The sequence below is a fragment of the Seriola aureovittata genome, chromosome 5 (assembly GCF_021018895.1).
Source record: "Seriola aureovittata isolate HTS-2021-v1 ecotype China chromosome 5, ASM2101889v1, whole genome shotgun sequence".
Classification (NCBI taxonomy): Eukaryota; Metazoa; Chordata; class Actinopteri; order Carangiformes; family Carangidae; genus Seriola; species Seriola aureovittata.
Window position 1 is genome coordinate 15110822 of NC_079368.1, and position 20244 is coordinate 15131065.

Consider the following 20244-nt stretch of genomic DNA (forward strand, 5'->3'; position numbering starts at 1 on the left):
ACATTGTAACAAGAAAAAAAAAAACAGTGCAAAGAGATTTTTTTGTGGCACATTCTGCTGATTCCAAAATCCCAATCTCGGTTTTATTTGCTGTCTGAACTCCCCAATGTTCCTAGAAGCCAGTGTGCATTGTTTCCGCACACAATGCTTTATAATCATTGATGACCTTCTCTCTTGGGTTACTCGACAGCCTTCACAGCTTTTGCATATAAAGACCTTGAGTGAAGTCTGAGCTTTATCCAGAGTTCAGTGCATCTTTTCAGGCGGAGCAGCTCCTGAGGTGGTGATGGCGGGTTTTAAAGTCCAAGCTGCTTGCGAATGCTTAACCCAGATTTCAGCTGCATGACCCAGTGGGAAAAACAAACCCCTCATCTGGTATCTGTTTTTCTGTGAATGACAAAGGTCAACTGTGTTCACAGATGCAGGATCACTGATCAGCGAGGAGTCAGTCGGGCAAAGCTGTGACACATTTCCAACTTCCACTAATGAACGATCTATAATATTGGTCCTATGTGATGAATGCATTCCAACAGGGGGCACCACTGCATTGCATTTTGGCAAAGGCTCTGTCTGTATCATGGAAGGGTTATTGATTTCCACACCACAAACACCGAGGAAGTAATCATTGTATTTGTACACTATAAAATAGATTTACAATCGTGTGACCAGAGACAGACTTGAGTCCAAGAACATTTGTAACGGACGCATACAGTCATTGAGTTATTCAAATATATGTGCATTTTATTTCCCAACGTGAAGGGCAGTTGCAATAATCCAAAATATATCCAGCTGTAAAATGTCAACTCCCTCCACGTTTTTTAAGACCCCAGATTTTAGGAGTCCTCTATGGCCCTGAATGTCACTCACGACTCGATCCATTTTCGATGCATTATGATGCTCTGAAGGCTGAGTAGATTATCTGCTCTATATGATCTATGTGATGCTCCACTGTCTGTCTTTAAAGGCAAAATCAGTGCAGGAGGGAACAGACATTAGAGCTGAGTGTATTTATAGAACACCATCACATGCGCATATCTGAGAGTACGCTTATAGATTCAGGTCACAGTTGACAACAAAAGAAATCAATTACATTTTTCTTGCTTTGACACGTAAAGACGTTCATCATGTGGCTTTTCATGTCTTTGCAGCAACATTTGTAGATTCCTCATTTGAGGGGTCTGAGTTTTCTAAAAAGCACCCTTTATAAAAAGGTTTATAAATTGTAACTAATGGCTTTTTGTAACAGCTAATAAGCAACTTACTAGTGATTTGTAGCTCTGTTACAAGCAGTTGATAAAAAAGACCTCTGTTTGACCACTTCCCTGGATGAGGGCTGCAGAGAATCCTGTCCAAAATTCATGTATTAACAACTTATCAAATATTTACAACTGCAGACTTTCAGGGTTGTTGCAAAAAAACCCTTCAACGTCTGACTAACATTCATAACTGCAGACGTGATGGCCTATCAGAAGCTAAGAAACCATCAGTTATTGTTAATGGATTACCAACATTTATAACCACATTATTACCAAACACCAGGGTTACAGTTAATATGATTATTGTGCTTAAGTGGTGCAAATTACCAAATAACTGCAGTGGCTAAAACTACCACAAAGTAACTGCCACACATTGAATCTTGGGGTGTCGGGGGCCCCTGAGGGTTTGGGAGCCCAGCACAGTTTCCGACTTTGCCTGATTGTAATCCAACCAAAAGGACTGTTCACAACCTGGACCATAAAATTATTTTCTTAATAATCTCTAATAAAGTAGGATGAAACAAATTATTAAGATATTGATGGAGCCATTAGTTAAAACGTAAAAACACGTGCTCTTATTGGACTGTTCCCGAGGATACAAGCTCATCTCCAGTTATTCTGAAGGACCATAAAGTGTCTGCATGTTTATTCCCCAGACTTGTCACTAGTGGATTTGTGGTCATTGTGTGCTGCTGCCATGCAGCAATGATTGATGGGACACATCGTCCCTGCCCTGCCTGAGGACCCTCACCAATAATAAGCCGTGTCCCTCGGAGATATGATGTTCAGTCTTGCACCGCTTCTCCATGACCCTCACACTGAGATAATGTATAAGTGATGTATGGTGTGTGGCCTATTCCTCTGCCATTTATTTGCGCCGTATAGGCGCTCAACGCCCTCACACGCCTTGCGCAAGACATGATCCTATTGGATGAGCAGGGCAGGGGATATTGCAAGTGATGAGAGAGAGGGAGAGGGAGAGAGGGAGAGGGAGAGCAGTCTTCACCAGCTCATGTCTCTCCAACGGCAGACACACAATGCTCGTTAATAGGCTCCAGATGCCTTTACAGAAAATGCACGTCTGCTGGCTTTGTGGATTGCCTCCTCTCCCTTGAATCATACAGATGTGAACGGATCTTTCTGCCATCGACCAAAAGAAGAAGATTATGAGGTTGTATCAAATTTCAGAACACGTGGTGGAGAGCTTATTTTCGAGGCTGGCGGCTGCGCGCCCGTCCTCCCTGTGATGGAGGAGCGCTGTGGTGGTGTTGGTGGTGGTGGTGGTGCATCGGTGGAAATTTGTTGAGAGGTGCAGAGAAGATAATCAATGAAGATACACATGACTCCTGTGCGTGTGGGCAAGGTCAGAGTCTAGCCTGGATGAGATTATGTCCATGTGGGGACAACAAGGACGGACTTTTACGCTTCCTCTCTGGGGACGACGAGGTCGCCTGGGGATGTCCCCTGAAAACCAAGAGTTTCAATCTGTGTGTTGGATTGCAGAAGCAGCGAAAACCCCGTCCATCTGCATGATCATGGTTGAGCTTTATTTTTGACAATCTCCAAGCTGCGTGGCTTCTTTCTTTTCGCCCTCAGCCTGGAGTTAAAGTTTCTTCTCTCTGCTCGACGGCTGGATGATTTATTCGGCCATTGATTCGTTTAATTGCGCACAGTTGAAGCCAGGTGAGGTGATTTTACAGGCTGCTGGTTAAAAGGAGCCAGCGGTTGAATTCCATCAGAGCAGCAGCAACAATAACAACAGCGGCGGCGGCCAGCTGTGCTTTCTGGACGGTCACATCTGTCGTCGTTGTCGTCGCTGTCCATGGTGCTGAACTCGTGCTCCAGGAATGGTGGAGACGCTGAGTATCGCAGTCATCGGTGCTCCCGGAGTGGGGAAAACTTCTATAATCCGCCAGTTCATCTATAACGATTTCTCGGAGGTGTACACGCCGACCAGGACCAGATATGTGTACAGACCCTCCGTCATACTCAATGGGAACATGTATGAGCTGAAGATTTTGGACGTCCCGCCAATCTCCTCTTTTCCATCAAGCTCCAGCCAGGTACCAATGTCTCTGTCTCAGGATTAAGATAGACTTCCAACCGGTTTAACTTTATCAGAGGAGGATTTGCACAAGCTTTGGTGATCCATTCTCACATTGCCTGAATCCACCTCTCATTTATTGAACCTCTGCCCACTGGCATTGCTCAAAGACAAACCCACCAATTTTATTTATTCTTCTATCACTATCAGATGTCCCTAGTCTAGTAGTTGCTATGGAGACCTGACTGACTTAAAGCCTTGGAGAGCCTCACTTTGACGTTGTAAACTCTCTCTCTCTCTCTCTCTCTCTCCCTCTCTCTCCCACCCCCCTCATCTGGAGGGAAGGAATGCCAGCTTGCATATTGTTTACTGATCATACCATGTCCTCTACAGACTCCTAACTAAGAGCAACGTCTAATATCTTCAGATGAGTGGATTTCACTGTGCCAGTGGTGGCTGTGTTGAATCTGGCTTGCATGCACAGAAAGTAATGGCAGGATTGTGCTGCAGGCATTTGCCACAACACCTGGTTGAACCCTAGTTTAAAAATAGAACAGACAGACTGCCCTTTTATTCATGGCCACAGGTCATATGCCGCACCTCATTAGTTGGAGACACATCTGATTACAGGATCATAGCAAAAATGCACTGTAGCTCCAAATGCCCAAGGTTTGTAATCACTTTGCAAAGCAGATTTGTTGCTGTGTCTTCCTCCTTGCCAAGAATCAGGGATATTGAATAATTATCTCAGGCTTTACTGCAGCTTTTTCTTCTCTGGGAGTTTTTTCTTTAAAGTACAGGATTAAAGAAAATACTCAAATGACCATATTAAAAGTCTTATTCGATGCTGTAATTATTCCTCCTGTCCATAGGAGCCCTAGAGCGATTCCTTCTTGCATTTTCAATGCAAGTGATGTGGAGACAGTCCTCATTCTGTGTAACAGTGTATTTCAAAGTTCAGCTAAAGCCAACATGGGGCTTCAACAGTCCGAATAGGTTTTATGAAGTGTTGTTTTTTTTTTGTTTTTTTTTTTAAGTTTTCAGTCTTTTTAGTCCAAAATTCTGTCTTTGCATAATTATTCCTCCACTGTGGAAACACAAAGAGGGAATTGTGTACTAAAAAGAGTAAAGTACTAATGTTGTAAGAAACCGACTTGATTTGTCTAAATCAGACTGCTGAAGCTTCATATTAGCTACAGCTGAACTTATACATTTTTGCATAGGATGAGAAATTTGGATTTTGTTTCCTATCACTTAAATTGAAACTGCTATAAGAAGGGATGTCTTCCAGGCCAGTAGGGTCTTACAGTTTCAGTGCACATTTGGGAATGTGAGCATTGCTATAAAAAAGACTTGAAAATCCTAACCTTTAGGACAAAAATGCCTCTTGGTAAAGTTCTCTTGTTTTCGTTAAAAATGTATGGATTTGGAGTGTGTCTGGATGAGTGTGAAATGTCCTTGGGTATGGAAAGAGTGCGTCTGACTCCAAGTCTCTCTTGGCTTGTGGTGTGTCTTGGCTCCTGTCCATTGCAGCCAGGGTGGACAGGCTGTGATGCTTTCAATATACAGTGGAAATCTCCAAGGTCACAACACCAAGCTGACCGCAGCTGCGGCTGCTGCTGAATATTTCCCTCCTTTTCTCCCCTACGGTCTCACACATAGCCACACACAAGCGAGGTGCCACTGAGAAAATGAGATCAAGCCAAAGAGGAGACAAAAAAAAAAAAAGAGCAGCTTGAGCGGGAGGCCTCCCAAAGTGTTGGCTTGCTGTGCGCTCAGAAACCCTGGCGTTTACACAGAAAACATCTGACAGGGAAACTGAGGGGCCAAAGTCATCATCCTGTCAGGCGGCAGAATTAGATGTAGCTGCTCTACCAGATTCAACATTTTGTTAGAAAGTGTTAAGAGGCCCACAGAGTGCTTTGTTTCCTGCCCACAGAGACCTTTTGTAAAGACACTTTTCTTCACAGAGATTGAGTTTTTTCTTTCTTCTGCTAAATGGTGCTTAACCCCCATTAGGGAACAAGCTGGTAAGTGTGAACAGAAAGCAGGAATAGGACAGGATGAATCTCATGAGTTCATGTGTGGGAGTGCAAGTGTGTGTGTGTGTCCTTAAAGTTGAGTCACATGAGAGAGCTATTAAGCTCACACGGCTTTCATTTGGTATCGTGCTTGTATCATGTCGTGGGAACATTTCATGCTCATTTTCCAATGGTAGTGCAATGAGAAGGCAACTGTTTGTTAGGCCCATTTGTGGAAGGTACGCAGGCAGAGAAAACCATTAGCTGAGTGCTGCCACAACATTTCTATCAGACAGATTTATGGTCACTCATTTGCTGAGGAATGACCCTGAGAGGCCTGCTGTACTTTTTCTTCTCCACTCCTGTCATGTCCTGCTTGTTCTGAGCCTCGATCTCTTGCTTCGTCGTTGATGTCCTCTTTTCAGCGTTAGAGCAGTTTTGACTCAGCGCCCTGCTCTATATTTACCCCATGGGCAGAGAAATGTAACCTGGGTTAGCTGTAATGGTAAGAAACCTGATTGAAATTTATTTGCAGTACACAGCAGATTGAATGAAAACACCGCTCCCTGCTAGAATACAGCTGGGAATAAAAGACCAACAGAGGAGACAGTAGGCATTTTGCTGCACTCAATTAGAAAGGTTGCACAGAGTTTAATGGACATTGTTGAAGTAAGGGTTACCAAATGAGGTTGTATAATGTCCTCTGAAATTTGTGATGAATAAGCTGCAGAATGGAGTGAGTCAGTACACCTCCATGCTTGTGCAGTGTGGCAATTTCTCATCAGTTCAGATTATGTTTGAAAGAAGAACAGTAATGTTCTGGCAGGCTACTTGTGACCCCAATTCAACCACATTGACGGCCATTTTTGTCTTCTCCATTGCTGGAGACAGGCACGGTTTCTATTATTTCACTGTGAGGTTGTGATGGTGTAATGATTTGTTTGCTTTACGGTATGTCTGTCTGTTGAAGAGAGTATTACATATAGAGAGCATCTGTCACTGTATGTCAATAGGTTGGAATGACAGATGGTTTTAAGCCCAACAGTGGAGAAATTACTTTTCTTGTTCTTTTAGATTTTTTTGTTCTTGCCACAATGTATCTCCATGACTTCCTCCCACGCAAAATGCTCTCTCCCCCTCCTGCTCTGTCTGGACATTTTTCTCAGTTATCTCTGTTGATACAGTCTGTGGTAACAGGCTGGAAATTATTGCTTCTCATGTCATACATTGTGTAATTTTGACTCTCACAGACGGCATAGAGATATGAAGTGTGCATCTGTGAAGCGCACATGAGGTTTACAAACCCTTTAAGTGTGTGTCTGCCTAGCCAACGTTAACATTAACAGCTGAATTCAGCAACAAACTTCATTATTTTACACGCCAAGAGCTGTCTCTAGCAGTGGACAGCAATGCCAATATTAACTCTTGTCTCTATCATGTCTTTTCTTCTACTGGAGTTAGCACACTAACCAGCTAGCCCCGGCCCGTCTTGTCACTCTCCGATAGCGACTCACTGAAGCCTCCAATCTACCCTGAAGACATAGACACAGCGCTGCTCAGAGGGTGTATTATAACCTCTTTTATTATAAAGGCAACTCTTGTCAAGCGACAATCACCACCACCTGCTCCTGGCAAGTAACCACGTTCAGTGGCAGAGAAAACTTACAAGTAGACCTTTAAACTGGCAAAAATCAAAGTTTAAAAATATTAAGTTGTCACTGCCCTCAGCCAAGGAATCGAGCTGCTAGTAGATGGATTTCATAAGCTTCAGACAGAGCAAAGCTAACTGTTTCCCCCCTGCTTCCAGTCTTTATGCTAAACTGAGCTAACCAGCTGCTGGCTCTTGCATCATGTCTAATGAGAAACGGTATTACTCATCTCATCTAACTCTCAGCTAGAGAGCAAATAAGCGTATTTCTGAAAATGTTGAACTATTCCTTTCAAGCTGTTTCAACTTGTGTAAAATCCTTGTTAGCTCCTTTTTCAAGGATCAACAATTCATGACTCTATTTCCCAGAGTTACTTGATTGCTTTCTTTGTGATTCTATGTGTGAGTGAGAGAAACCAGCAACAGACCATCCTCTCCATGTCACGTCAAAGTGATTTACTGAAAAGGACAATAAAACCTACAGATTTTAATGATTTTCCTGGTATCATTAGTTCATCAGTGAGTAATAGCAATTTCATCCCCAGGGGATATAATAGATATTAATTGCAAATCAGCCAGCATGGCTTATGTGTGACATATCTCTGATAATTACTCAGCACCCATCCCCTACTAGGTTACACCAGCCTCCCTCCTGTGCTTCAGTATTGATCCATCACAACCAATCATAACCATTAAGCTGCTTTCCCTTATATCAGGAGACACGACAGTTTTGTCATAGCCTTTTGCAAACTGACCACGGCCTGCAGTTGTCAAGGAAACATGATCTGTTTGGCTCGTGAGGAGTGAAAGATGAGATGCTCTTTTTCTGCGCCGTGTTAAGAAGACCGACTGGAGGATACAGACAGTGGCACCACACTTCACATTCACGCTCAGACAAGCACATTCTCACATCCTGCAAGCACGCACAAATAAACATGCCCACACATGCATTTTAAATTTCTTTGATTTCAGTTTATCAGCTATGTATTGTCTTGTATTTCCTTACTGTATTGGCTTACTGGACAGTCACTCTTAATTTCCTTGTTTTGCCTGTGTTTCATGTTTGTGTTTTAGAGAAGTGGTGTTGCTGTTTCTAGCCCCTCCTCCACATTTTAAAACAGGACTTGGATGACAAAGAGATATGGGATGAGAACACAAGCAGCTATTTTTAGCCCCAGGGATATGAGGCTGCAACTGAAGCCAGTGTGCATCAATTGCCTCAATTATCAGAAAAGAGTGAGTTGTGATGATATGCTGTGATATGACATGGCATATGTTTTGTTTGTTTGGCAAAAATATTAATATTATTATTATTATTATTATTATTAATTATTAATATTTTCTGAGGCCTGCTTGACATGACTTTGGATTTAAATTGTTTTAGACTCTTGACAACAAGACGTAATGGCAGTAGAAATCATACCGTCTGTGACATGTTTTTCCCTGTCTTTGACAACAGATTCAACCTGGATAGAAAAAGAAAATAATCACACTTTCAAGCAGTTTTTACAACACACTGCCCCCCTTACTTCCTCCCTTTGCCCTCTCTTCCACTTTTGATTGCAGCGATCTTCACGCCACATGTTTGTCTCCATGGCTGATTGGCCTCATTATCTCCGTGCTGATGTGTGAGGCTGTTTCTTCCTCACACTCACCTACACACAAACCGACAAATGCCCTCTTCCAAACTGAATGAAGGCAGATTACACTGGCACAGATGTGTTAGCGTTAGAAGTTACACTGATCATCGCCTGCTCCCTTAGCCTCCCCTGTCACAAATTATCAGATGATTTTATTTGCACAGACTGCCTGCGCAGTACGTTGATTTGAAAAGCATATTTTATCCAACCTTGAGAGCAATGTAATTAGATTTCTCACATTCCTCCTTCAAGTTGCACAAGCTGCTGCAGGAGGTAGAAGAGCTAATGTAAACAGCACATGGAGAATGACTTTAATACTGTAGCAAACCGTTCATCATTGCAAACACTTCCACAAACGAGGGTCACATTAGCTTGGATGCTAATTAGAAGCATAAGAATGAAAAGAGATCTGACAATCAGCACTTTGATATCTGAGTTTTCAAAGCAACATGATGCAACAAACAAAGGTCCAAAGAGCTGCCCAAGGTGCAGGTGCATCAGTCAAAAAAAAAAGAACACAGCCAAATTATTTACTAAATCAAACACAACAGCTTGCTTACAAACAAGGTGATCAAATATGGAATTATGCTTGGATCTAAATGTTTTTTTGTGAGTGTGTGATGAGAAGATGTGGAGTAATATTTAATATTAGTCATTGCATCCAGCCACACATCCAGTCATCTAAAACCAAAACTTTCCATTTTTACCTGGGCTAGATGTTTCCCCTTGTTTCTAGTCTTTATGCTAAACAAGGCTAAACAGCTGCTGGCTCCAGCTTCATATTTAATGTATAGATGTGAGAGTGTTATGGATCTTCTCGTCTAAGTCCTGGAAACTAAAGTGAATAGATGTGTTTCCCAGCATAGTGTCCACTGTTTGCCTGATAAATTATATTGATTTGTACTGATAGAACAAAAAGGAATATTATGAACTAGAATAGAATAGAATAAAACAGAATGGAATTAAATTGAGTTCAGTTCCTGACAGTCACCATCTCCAGACCCTCCATTAGCAGTGTTCAGGAACACCATAGGTTATTTTGACACCATGTCTATTCATCCCTTGATCCACCGCTGCCTTTTTCATCTTTTCGACATTCTCTCAGGGCTGCATTTGTTTTCTCATTTCCCTCCATCAGTACATTTTTTCCTCCCACCTCCTGAAGTTCTTCTGTTTTCCCCTCCCCCCTTTATCAGATGCTTATAAATTCATTGTATGCTGTTAAAGGTGGTTAGGGTGGTGGGTTGGTGAGAACTCAGCACTGAAAAGCACAGCGTGAATAGCAGCAAGGGTCACCGTGTTTCTAATGAAGCAACTGTCCCCCAGTAAGGTGCAAATGAACCCACCTCTGCAATGTGCTTTAATTACAGTTTGAAACTCATTACCATCAAACACATGTTGCTGTTTGCCGCATGTGCACTGAATCACAAAGCGTAGCCCAGCAGCAACAAAAGTAAAAAATTCCAAGTAGTATTTGTTCCCTTTTGCGTGTTTGCTTATCTTTAATAAGCTGCTCTGTCGCTGTCCTTGAACATGTGTAGCAAGGACACTGTGCAGTGCTTTCTGCTGGCCAGCTGCCATGTTTTATGACTTTGTTTTAAGCTGTGAGACTCCCAGAGCCATGCCAGCTCTAGGACTTGGTTGACTCTGCACTTTTTCACAGAGGATAAGCAGCAGAGGCAGATGAACTATGACACTGAGCCAGTGCTTTAGAATAATTACAGGAACACATGCCACATGCTGTTCAGTTAGCTGCCCCCTAATATTATTGTATTCTATAAGTAGGTGCATTATATACTCGTGGCTCTGTGAGGCAGCACAGCAGTGCTTTAGCTAAATGCTAACACCAGCATGCTAACATGCTCGCCGATGATCAATGATCTTTAGCAGGGAATATTTCCAGTATTTACCATCTTAGTTTAGGGGGCTGGCATGCTAACATTTGCTATTTACAGCGTAAACACAAAGCTGAGGCTGAAGAGAATGCCATTAGTGTTTTATCATCAATCAAAGTATTTGATTATTAAAAGTTGATGTGATGATGGCACTATCAGAGAAGTCATTAAATTTTCTCTCAAGGAGAGCATGAATACCTGTACCCTACCAAATTTCATGACATAAACTACTTGTTGAGACATTTCACTCAAAACCACATATAATCTCAAAGTGGGACCATGTGGAAATATCAGAGAATCACCAAGGTCATTAGGGTTAATCCTCTGGGCACCATGATTGTCCATGGACCAAATCCTCTCATGAAAATCCATATAGCTTTTGGACCAGAGTGGTGGACCGACTGACAGACTGATGCCATCCCTAGAGCTTCTCTTGGCCATACAGTATTATTTTATTTGTATATTTATGTTTTTATCTCTTTGTGTCTGTCCTCCAGGAGTGGTTGGATCTGCGCTGCAGAGGTGTTCGCAATGCCAACGCCTACATCCTGGTGTATGACATCTGCTGCGTGGAGAGCTTTGAATACGTCAAAATGATCAGACAGCAGATAGTGGAGCACAGGTACGGTCAACAGCACACTCTCAACTGTGACCGAACATACACCCATCGACAGACAGCTGGTTAACCATCACTGGTTATTCCAAATGACATCACCATGTCACCCATCTCCAGACAGCATGCAATTTAACGGTCCTGCCACAAAGCCCTACAATTATACGTTTGTGACAGTATGACAGCGATAGATAGTCTGGTTGTGGTGATATCTTTTAATTCAGCACACTCCTCCGCGAATCCTGACAGTTTAGTAATAACATTTGATTCTGGCGTTGCTGCATGAGAGCCGCCTGAGATGTCACTAGTGATTTAAAGATTATTTTTTAGGATATCTCAGCTTTTATTGGACAGAGTACAGCAGCAAAAGACAGGGGGCTTGACAACCAGAGGGACATAACATATAGTACAGGTCTCTTTGCTGGTTTTGAACCATCACAACTGGGAAAAAAGACCAATGAAAAGGCATCATCTACTCTATCATCTTCGTTGTTGGCATACCTGCATATATTTACATATTGAAAGGTACGATGAGTGGCCTCATTTGTTCAGCTATATTGCACATGACCAAACTGCCATTGCACAGTTCATCCCCACCTTACTGGCCCATGAGAGAAAACCATTATCGCCAGCAGCTGGGGAAGAAATGGTGGATGCAAGAGGAATGGAAAACAGGAGAAATGTGTAATCATAGGACAAAGATCTGCGTTCAGACTGGAGGAGGAGATGGAAGAGTGGAGAAGCGACAGATACTTTATTTAAACTGAAATCATGAATAATGGAAGCTGTTGCAGCTCATGGTGGCTGTAGTGTAGATGTCAACTATAATGAATTTATCTGTTCATTTTACTCAACTTAAAAAAATATGCTTAAAATACTTGAAATACTCCTCAAATTTCTTCAGACAAAATCTGTTCAGTGACAGAATAACCTTATTTTTCTGCTCTATTTTTGTTGGCCTTCCTACCTTCAGTTCAGTGAAGTCTGTGACAGTGTTGTGTCCCTCCAGTGCTTCTGTAAAGTTTCCCCCAATTCTCACAAACAGATGCATGCACACACTCCTACACATACAGTACATCACGATGTGCTAAAACACTCAAGCTTGAGCAGATATGCGTGGAGATATTTTTAAGTCTGTTATGTGAGCACAACCTGTGAAAAGGAGAAAAGTGAGATGTTTTTCAAGTCCACATCTTTAATAACTTTGCTGCAGGGCTTCAAAATTCTACCACACATGCATGTGACAAATTAAAGGAAGTATGAGAGTGATGGCGTTCACATTTGCTCTGGTATCCCGGTTTTCAAGTCTTATCCTGGTTATTCATATCTCTGTACACAAGATCATACAGTGTCCAGGCTTCTGATTCTTTCTGGTGGTGCAGGTGTGTCTTTCACCCAATTTTTGTAACTACCCTGGGTTTAAAAAATGCAAGAAGGTGTGCTGGTCGGGTGTGTTGGTTCAGGCACACACTCCTGTTTGAGCAATAGATAGAAATACATTTAAAACTGTATAAGACTCCAAAACACTGCACAACAACTTGTGCTGTTACAGCGTCCGTTGTTTTATGTTTTGTTGCCACAATCGCCAGGTAAACAACAGAAATAAAGCGTTCACATTACAGAGTACTTGCACGTACTGTATTTGATTGGCCAGCACAGGTCCTTGCCAGATGAAGCCATGTTGCGTTCCAGCAGGAGTGGAGACAGATTCAACTGTTTTGCCATACGACAGCAGGGCTGTTGCCGAACAACAGCACAGGATGAGCTCAGTTTCAGCTTCTGCATGTTAAGTTCAGTTCAGATCAGTTTATCTTCCACATTACCAGTGTCAGACTTTAACTTCAGGGTGTAGACCAGCATTACATTGTTTATCATCTTGACGTAATGAACAGAAATCTGGATATGCTATGCTATGCTGTATGATGGTTACGGACACATCACATAGCTTGGATACTTCAAAAAACAACATCAAGACTTGGATACAAGTGTGCATGTAAGTGCATTCATGCAAGTGCACAGGGGGTTACTGAACGATTTGATAAGCACGAAAATGATGAGAGTCTCATGCTATGGCCCTTGCAGTCACCGGATCTTAACCCATCTGAACACCTAGGGATTTTTGAGCAGCACTGCAGTCAGACAGTGTTCTCTGCCACATCACCAAATGAGGGAATATGTTAGATAAAGATGATGTTAATCCCTCCAGTAGAGCTCCACACAGCAGGAGAATCTCTCACAAAGAGCGCTGAAGCTGTTCTGGAGGCTCGTGGTGAAACAACACCTTACTACGACATCTTTTTGTGGGTTTTTAGTCTAATTTATCAAACAACTGTATCTCTCTGCCTCTATTATATTTTCTATTGAGCTGTCCATCTGTTAAGGCAGATGTGATAATATGCATATGTATGCAAGTCCTTGTCAGAAGATGACGCAAAAAAAAGAAAACAATATTCAGTACAAGAGGAAGAGATGAATTGTTAACGCAGCAGCTTTAACGATTCATACCTCAGCTGACGCTGAGCTCAGCAAGTCAGCAGATGTCTTGTGCTTAAACACATCACTGCTCCTTCAAGTCTCATAATGCACCTGATTTATTAGTCCTCTGTGAATTCAACTTGACATACTACCATTTTCTTTTATATAACTCATATGCTAATATTATTATTTTTCATGAGAACATAACAATTAAAGCTTCCAGCTCCAGTGACTTTGGCTCCCCAACTACAGAGTATAAATTAATCTTATTGTTAGAAATCCTATTTATATAATCAGCCTTATTGCCTTCATAGTATTTGCTCTACAATCCAATTTAATTTCCTCCAGTAGCTACTTTTATCTACATTGCCCTAGTAAACTTGATTTGATTCCAAAGCATCACCAATCAGGTGTTACTGGAAAACAGTTGGACTTGATGACATCATCTTAGATGTTGATGCTTATCGTTAACACTGTAGGGGTAAATAATACAAACACAAGTCTTCAGCCACTAATTTATGCCTATCTCTGGCTTGCGTACATTTTCACACTTCATAATGCTGTGAACCAGCCACTGCAGAGTGTGGTGGGAGGCCCCTTGAGCCTGTGAGCTCTAATCCTCCAGTCCGCCCCCGCACACCTCAGAAGAAAGGAAAAACTGCACGTAGACATCTTGCACACGCCCAACCAACCACTGTGACAAACACCATGACGATAACTGTGCTTTTTGAAACTAACCTTTTTTCTTTCCTTTTTTTTTTTTTATAACTTTCACATGCTCCTGCAGGGAAGGCAGCAGCAGCGAGGTGCCAATCCTGGTGGTGGGCAACAAGAGAGATCTGCAGCGGCAGCGCTTCATGCCTCGCAGGGCAGTGTCAGTCCTGGTGAAGAAGACGTGGAAGTGCGGTTATGTGGAGTGCTCTGCCAAGTTTAACTGGCATGTAGTCCTGCTCTTCAAAGAGCTGCTGGGCATCGCTGTGGCGCGGGGCATGCGCCAGAACCACACCTCCATCCGTCTGCAGGGGGCGCTACAGAGGAATCGCTGCACCATCATGTGACCCTGAGAGCTCCCTCCACCCCTCTCACCTCAGACGTGGAGCGGCAGTGGAGAAAAGGACTTGTTATCTAAATGGCTGGAAAAAAATACCCTGTGGCCTCCTGCTTTACTGAGCTGATTTTTCAAAATGAGGTTTATTAGACTTGCGCTGTAAAAGACACTGAAATTTCACACATGGTCATCCGACCACTTCCTAGACAAATTCTGCTAAATGTGTAGATGCAAGGAAGGAGGTATGAGGGGACGCAGGTGAAAAACAATATGATTAGCATAGCACAGTTATATTTCTCACGTCACTCAGACAGGCAGGTATTTGAGGCTGCAGCAGGTCTTGTTGAGGATTGTCTTGTGGCTGTATCTGGGTCTAAAAGGATGGAAGCTGTGTTAGTGAGACTCAAAATGAAGAGGCAGCAATATCATCCAGTCTTCCTTTGAATTTGTCATAGTCAGTAAGGTCAACAGCAGACGCTTGTACCGGACATATTTGGATTTATTTGAGAGCAGTGGTCGACAAGATAGAATAGATAAAGAGAAAAACATATTCCATTCTGGAGAGATTATCTGGTGTGTAGAGATATGATTAGATGGTGTTTAATTTTAGATTGTGAGAAGTAGCCTACGTTCTTTTCTTTCCCTGTCCCCATTACAAACTTGGCCTAGGGTAAAAGCTGTTTGTTCAGATGAAGGGTGTTTTAAGGTTGTCTTGCAGCAGAAAATACTGCAGTCCCTTATCATGATGTACTGTAGGACTTTAATCTGCTCCCTCCCCTCACTCAGTGTCTGTTTCTGATGAATACATTAAATCCAGGGAACTGGGGACCTGCAGGAGGCTGCAGAGCCTGAAACAAGAACCTGTACACGCAGTATGTGTGTGTGTGTTTGTGTGTGTGTGAGAGAGAGGGTGAGGGAGATGGAGACAGAGAAAGGCAGGTTTGATAGCTGACATTCAGGCAAGCAAAGGACAGACACAGCAAGATAAGAGACAGATGTTGAAGCTTTAGATTAGGAAGGAGCAATAAAATCCAACAAGGATGTCCTGTCTGACTATATGTATCACCATGTTATATTAAAAATGCCTCACACAGTAGATGTAATCCACTCGTGCTCAGATATCCTGCAGAAACGAGGCATAGCTCAATGACTTCCACGAAACACCCCATTAGTACATCACAGACACACAGGGAACCTTAATAAAGCTTTCATATCAGTATCTGAATAGTATCTAATTGGTAATGTTGTGAGATTAACAGTTGCTTTTTCATTTGATTAGGCCTAGGCTAGGTATTTTGTGAATATGGCTGCACTGAAAGTAAGCAGACCTATTGTATATAAGAGTGATTTTTAGAGTAATTGACTTGCATGCTTTTGTTGGTAGAGCCAACGGGTCAGGGTTTAATTGCACTGATGTGAAAATGTGATATTGTGTTTATTTTTTGTAATACATGGTTTTCTGACACTGTAATGAGCAGCTGAGTGGAGTGAATGTGGTCGTTTTTCACTGGCATGTGAGAGCACAAGCTCATGATTCTCTCCGAGATGTAGTTTTGAACCCTTCAATCAGGGCAGATGGGTGTGTTAGTATTTTGTTTTTCTAGTAAAAAATGAAATATGTAGCAGAGATACATTAGAAAGCAACTGTGTGTAGCATGAGTTCTCATCAGTTTGTTTGTGTGCGCGTTTCCAAATAAAAAGGGCTACCGTTTTTTATCAGAAACATTACTTGTATTTATTTTTACTGTGTTAGTACTGTGGGTAATTTTGTTTTATTATTAAATGCATTTGAGAACAGCAACCTTTCTCTGGTCACTTTTCAATCCTGTGAGACAGTTACACCACATAAACCACTTTGACAACATTGCCATCTTGTGGTAAAGTGATGTCATCAGGAGTCTAATTGGAGGCAGAGGATGGATCAGATTCCAGTTGTTTTTTTGAGTTTTGCTGAAAATGCATACTTTATTGTGTGCAACAGGACCAGATGATCATCTGCTGATCACCCTAATGTAATAACTGACCTACTTTAATTAATGGTGTGATAATGACAAGCATCAATTTATAAATTTGTGGCTGATTGATGGTAAAGTGATGGAGAGTCAAAAGATGAGTATTTTTCAGGTCACCCCTCCTCTACTTTTTCTTGCGGGTAATATGGCTGCAGTAACCTGTCATGGACCCCAAGGGCAAGAGTTTGTTGCTGGGCCATTATTGATCTTCTTATCCCTTTATCTACAGCCCAGTGTCAATTCCTAAATAAAAACACAAATGCCAATCATCATTCATTCATTCATCATCATCATCGTCATTTCAGTTGAGAATATGCACCATATCAGCACAATATGAACTAAAGTTACGAAGTTAAAATTATGACATAGGATAAGATTAATGCAGGAAACAACAAAGATCAATCAACAGGCAATGGCTCTGGGGCATTTGGGTCCCCTGGAGGTCTGGGCTCTGCTTGGCAATCCAGTTTTGTGGAATACAGACATGGATCCCTCTGATCATGTAGTTCATCACCTGATCCCTAATGTGACCCCATACTGTAATGAATTCAGGGTTCCTTAGATTTAAGAAGATCTTCACAGGTGAAAGGGAAGCTTATCACTGCTGTGTATTGATATCAGTCAGTGTATTTATGTGTGTCTGTGTGTGTGTGTGTGTTTGCTGCATATAACATGTAATGGTCTGTACTGCGTAGAGTCTACTCATCTGACTGGTATCAGATCTGGAATCAGCAGCCAAACCGCATGTCAAATGTTTAGGAATGTTTAGATAACAACATCACGTGGTGCAGGTCGGAACCATAGACTTGAATTGATAGAGCGGATATTACCATTCACACATATACTATATGAAAGGCCAGGTTAGTAGCCGTTTCCTTCTATAATTACAGCCATAAACTGTTTGGCTCTGTCGTCATGGAAATCACTCTTGGTTTGGTGACAGCCTTATCAGAAAATGTGGAGGCCATGTAAGGAATTTCCTTTCTACCCAGCGCAGCTCTGTGCTCTGAATCCTCTGCAGTCTGCATCAGCAAACTGTCTTGGCATCACTTCTCGTCCTTCCTCCGGCGTCATGTGAAGGGGGTTCACCGTGGTTTCTGTCGGCCCAGACCGGACCCCCACTCCGTCGAGCTCTTTCGTAAGCGCTGACCTCCTTGCCCAGGTAGTTCGCGTGGGGTAGTGTCTCTGTCCCCGCTGTCCCCGGTTTATCCTGCACCCCTCGGCGTGCGGCGGAGCGGAGGATGAGCGAGCAAGGGAAGGGCTCGGCATCCGCCTCTGCCGCGGCCCCGGCACCAGGGTCGGATACTTACAAAGGCTGGCTTTTTAAATGGACGAACTATTTGAAAGGCTACCAGCGGCGATGGTTTGTCCTCAGCAATGGCCTGCTCTCATATTACAGGTAAATTTTGCCAACGCAGAGTTTAACATTTCACAAAAATCAACGCGCACAGCCGAGTCATATTTCTGTGTCGGAGCATCATTACAGCTGGCTGCCTCAGCTGGCTAGCAGTGGGCTAAAGCCGTCTGTTTACTTAAAGCTGACAGTGACAAAACATATTCGTTTTACTTTGACTGACTGTGGGTTGTGGAAAGGTACCAACACAGACAGACCAACACACAGCAAGCAATAGCATCTTGGCTTCCGACTCGGTAAAGTGACAAAAATGTGGCTACTACAGCAAGTACCGACGTTTGCTAGCAAACTAAGCTAGCCCGTCGCCTCAGTAGGACTGCTGACAGCAGACGATCCAGCTGTCCACTCCACAGTGACACTAACACGACAACACTGACTGCTCTTTTAACGTATCGTAAATAAAGTCAACGTGCTAATTATTGTCTTTTAAACTATTAATCTCACTGTTTAAAAACATTATTCTTTATGAGCTTCATTTAACTCTGCGATATTCATTCATTCATTGCATCAGCTAACGTCACAGGGCTGCCCAGTATATGATCAGTGTAACGAGACAGTGTTTTGGAGATGGTCGCTGTCATTTTCAGTCTGTCTTCAGTCTGATCTCACAGTTGCAAACTGTGAGCTAAGTTTGGCCATACGACAGCCCAACACCTGTGGCTCAGGTGCCTCCCGCAAGGGAGTCATGTTTCCACAGGTGTGGGTGTACAGGCACAACATGGAAACAATGAATGGATCCTAAGGCTTGTCCAGTTGCTGGTGACAAATATTTAGTCCTTAACACACTCAGTTTTCTTCAACACATAAGTGTCCTGTAGACTATAAAGGTGAATGAAAACCTACTAGGTCATGAGAGAAAGTTGAGTTCAACAAGTATTTTCTTATAAACAAGTCTTGTTCTTTGAATGTCTAAAGCAAATCTAACTCAATTTCCCCCCCAAAACAACAACAGCTTCTCTTCTCTTGTCAGTCTAATGTTACAAACTTGGAAGCAGGTGAATTAACTGTCACATTGTCCAGTCTGAGGAAGTTCAGTCTTGACCTTGAGATCGGTATGTGTGACAAAATAAGCTCAACTCTCAGGTTCACTTTGAGCCAGCCAGTTTTATTTATTGATGAAGACACTGAGATGTGGTTGGAAGCTTTGAAACAGCAATAAGTAGACCTCCAAGTTGTGATTATTTTGTCATACAAGAGCTTGACTGTTTTCATTGCCTTCATTGCACGGCTTTTTCATGTTTATCCAGCTTGGTCGCTGCTACTTAACTGCTTTTGTCAACAGTGAAACACTTTGCTCTGTCACCTTCTAGATCACACTGCCCTTGGTGCACATTTACCAATTTAAACTTAATATTGAGTCCTGTCATGTTTAGCTTCAAAGTATCCATCTTGCAAGAAAATCTATTCATGAATAGACTCAACCTTTGGACCTTTTGCACTATCGAATGTATATGAAGCAATTAATGATGGCTCACCATGAAGCCCTGAACCTCGTGCTTATACACATGGTCCACATAAAAGGAGAAATGAAATATTTGTTGCAACACTTGTTCACCCTGTCTGACCCAGTTTTCCTAATTAAATGGTTCACAGCAGAATGAAGGTGCACCCAACCTCCTCTGCTAACAGTACTATTAGTCAGAGCTGAGGCTGTGAAGTTTAAACGCCTTCTTGAATCAGAAATTATTTAAAAAGCCTCTACCTTCCAGCTGAACGTGTTATTTCAAACTATAATTGCTTGTAGTAATAAAAATGATTAATATGACACTAAGCTGATCCCTCCAGGATAATTGTCTTTTCAAATGTCATCTTTCACTGGGAGTTTAGGTCTCAAAATCAGCTATGAAGCAGGAAGGGATTCACTGCCTTGTTTAAAGGCTCTTCTGTCGGGTGAATTCTTGTCAGTATGAGGGTTTGAATCTGGGTCCTCCGACTGCAAGGCAACATTTTGACTCACCATGCTTCCCTGCAGCTCCAAAAGTCGTGAATGCAATCTTCCAAAATATAAATGTTTGGATTGGATAGAAATCATTCTTTGCTGGTTGTGCTTGCAAAAACATCTGATTAAAAGCACATTTGGAGCCCATTTCATCCCATGCTACATTCTTTCCCAGCACCCCAGTGCCACACCTTCTCATGCAGACTGATTGTCTTTTGTTGTCAGTAAAGTGTTATTTG

General features: G+C 42.4%; 2 protein-coding genes across 3 annotated transcripts in view; both read left to right on the top strand.

The window, feature by feature from the left end:
• Nucleotides 1-128: 128 nt before the first annotated feature.
• On the top strand, nt 129-16496 carry rasl10a (RAS-like, family 10, member A). Its single transcript, XM_056377086.1, has 3 exons — nt 129-3319; nt 11002-11126; nt 14380-16496. Exons 1-3 carry the CDS (start codon nt 3104-3106, stop codon nt 14648-14650), a joined length of 612 nt encoding a protein of 203 aa, XP_056233061.1. The 5' UTR covers nt 129-3103; the 3' UTR covers nt 14651-16496.
• Nucleotides 16497-17686: 1190 nt separating this feature from the next.
• The window catches only part of osbp2b (oxysterol binding protein 2b), a 48614-nt gene continuing 46056 nt past the window's right edge, over nt 17687-20244 (top strand). For both annotated transcript variants that reach the window (XM_056377083.1, XM_056377084.1), the window contains exon 1: nt 17687-18051. In XM_056377083.1, coding sequence (XP_056233058.1) covers nt 17894-18051 — 158 coding nt within the window. In that variant the 5' untranslated portion in view covers nt 17687-17893. The remainder of the gene's footprint in view (nt 18052-20244) is intronic.

Excerpts from the sequence above, each read along its gene's own strand:
- rasl10a (XM_056377086.1), top strand. The coding sequence starts at position 3,104 with ATGGTGGAGACGCTGAGTATCGCAGTCATCGGTGCTCCCGGAGTGGGG. Across the intron at positions 3,320-11,001 it reads TTCCATCAAGCTCCAGCCAG|GAGTGGTTGGATCTGCGCTG; the intron begins GTACCAATGTCT and ends TCTGTCCTCCAG. Across the intron at positions 11,127-14,379 it reads CAGCAGATAGTGGAGCACAG|GGAAGGCAGCAGCAGCGAGG; the intron begins GTACGGTCAACA and ends ATGCTCCTGCAG.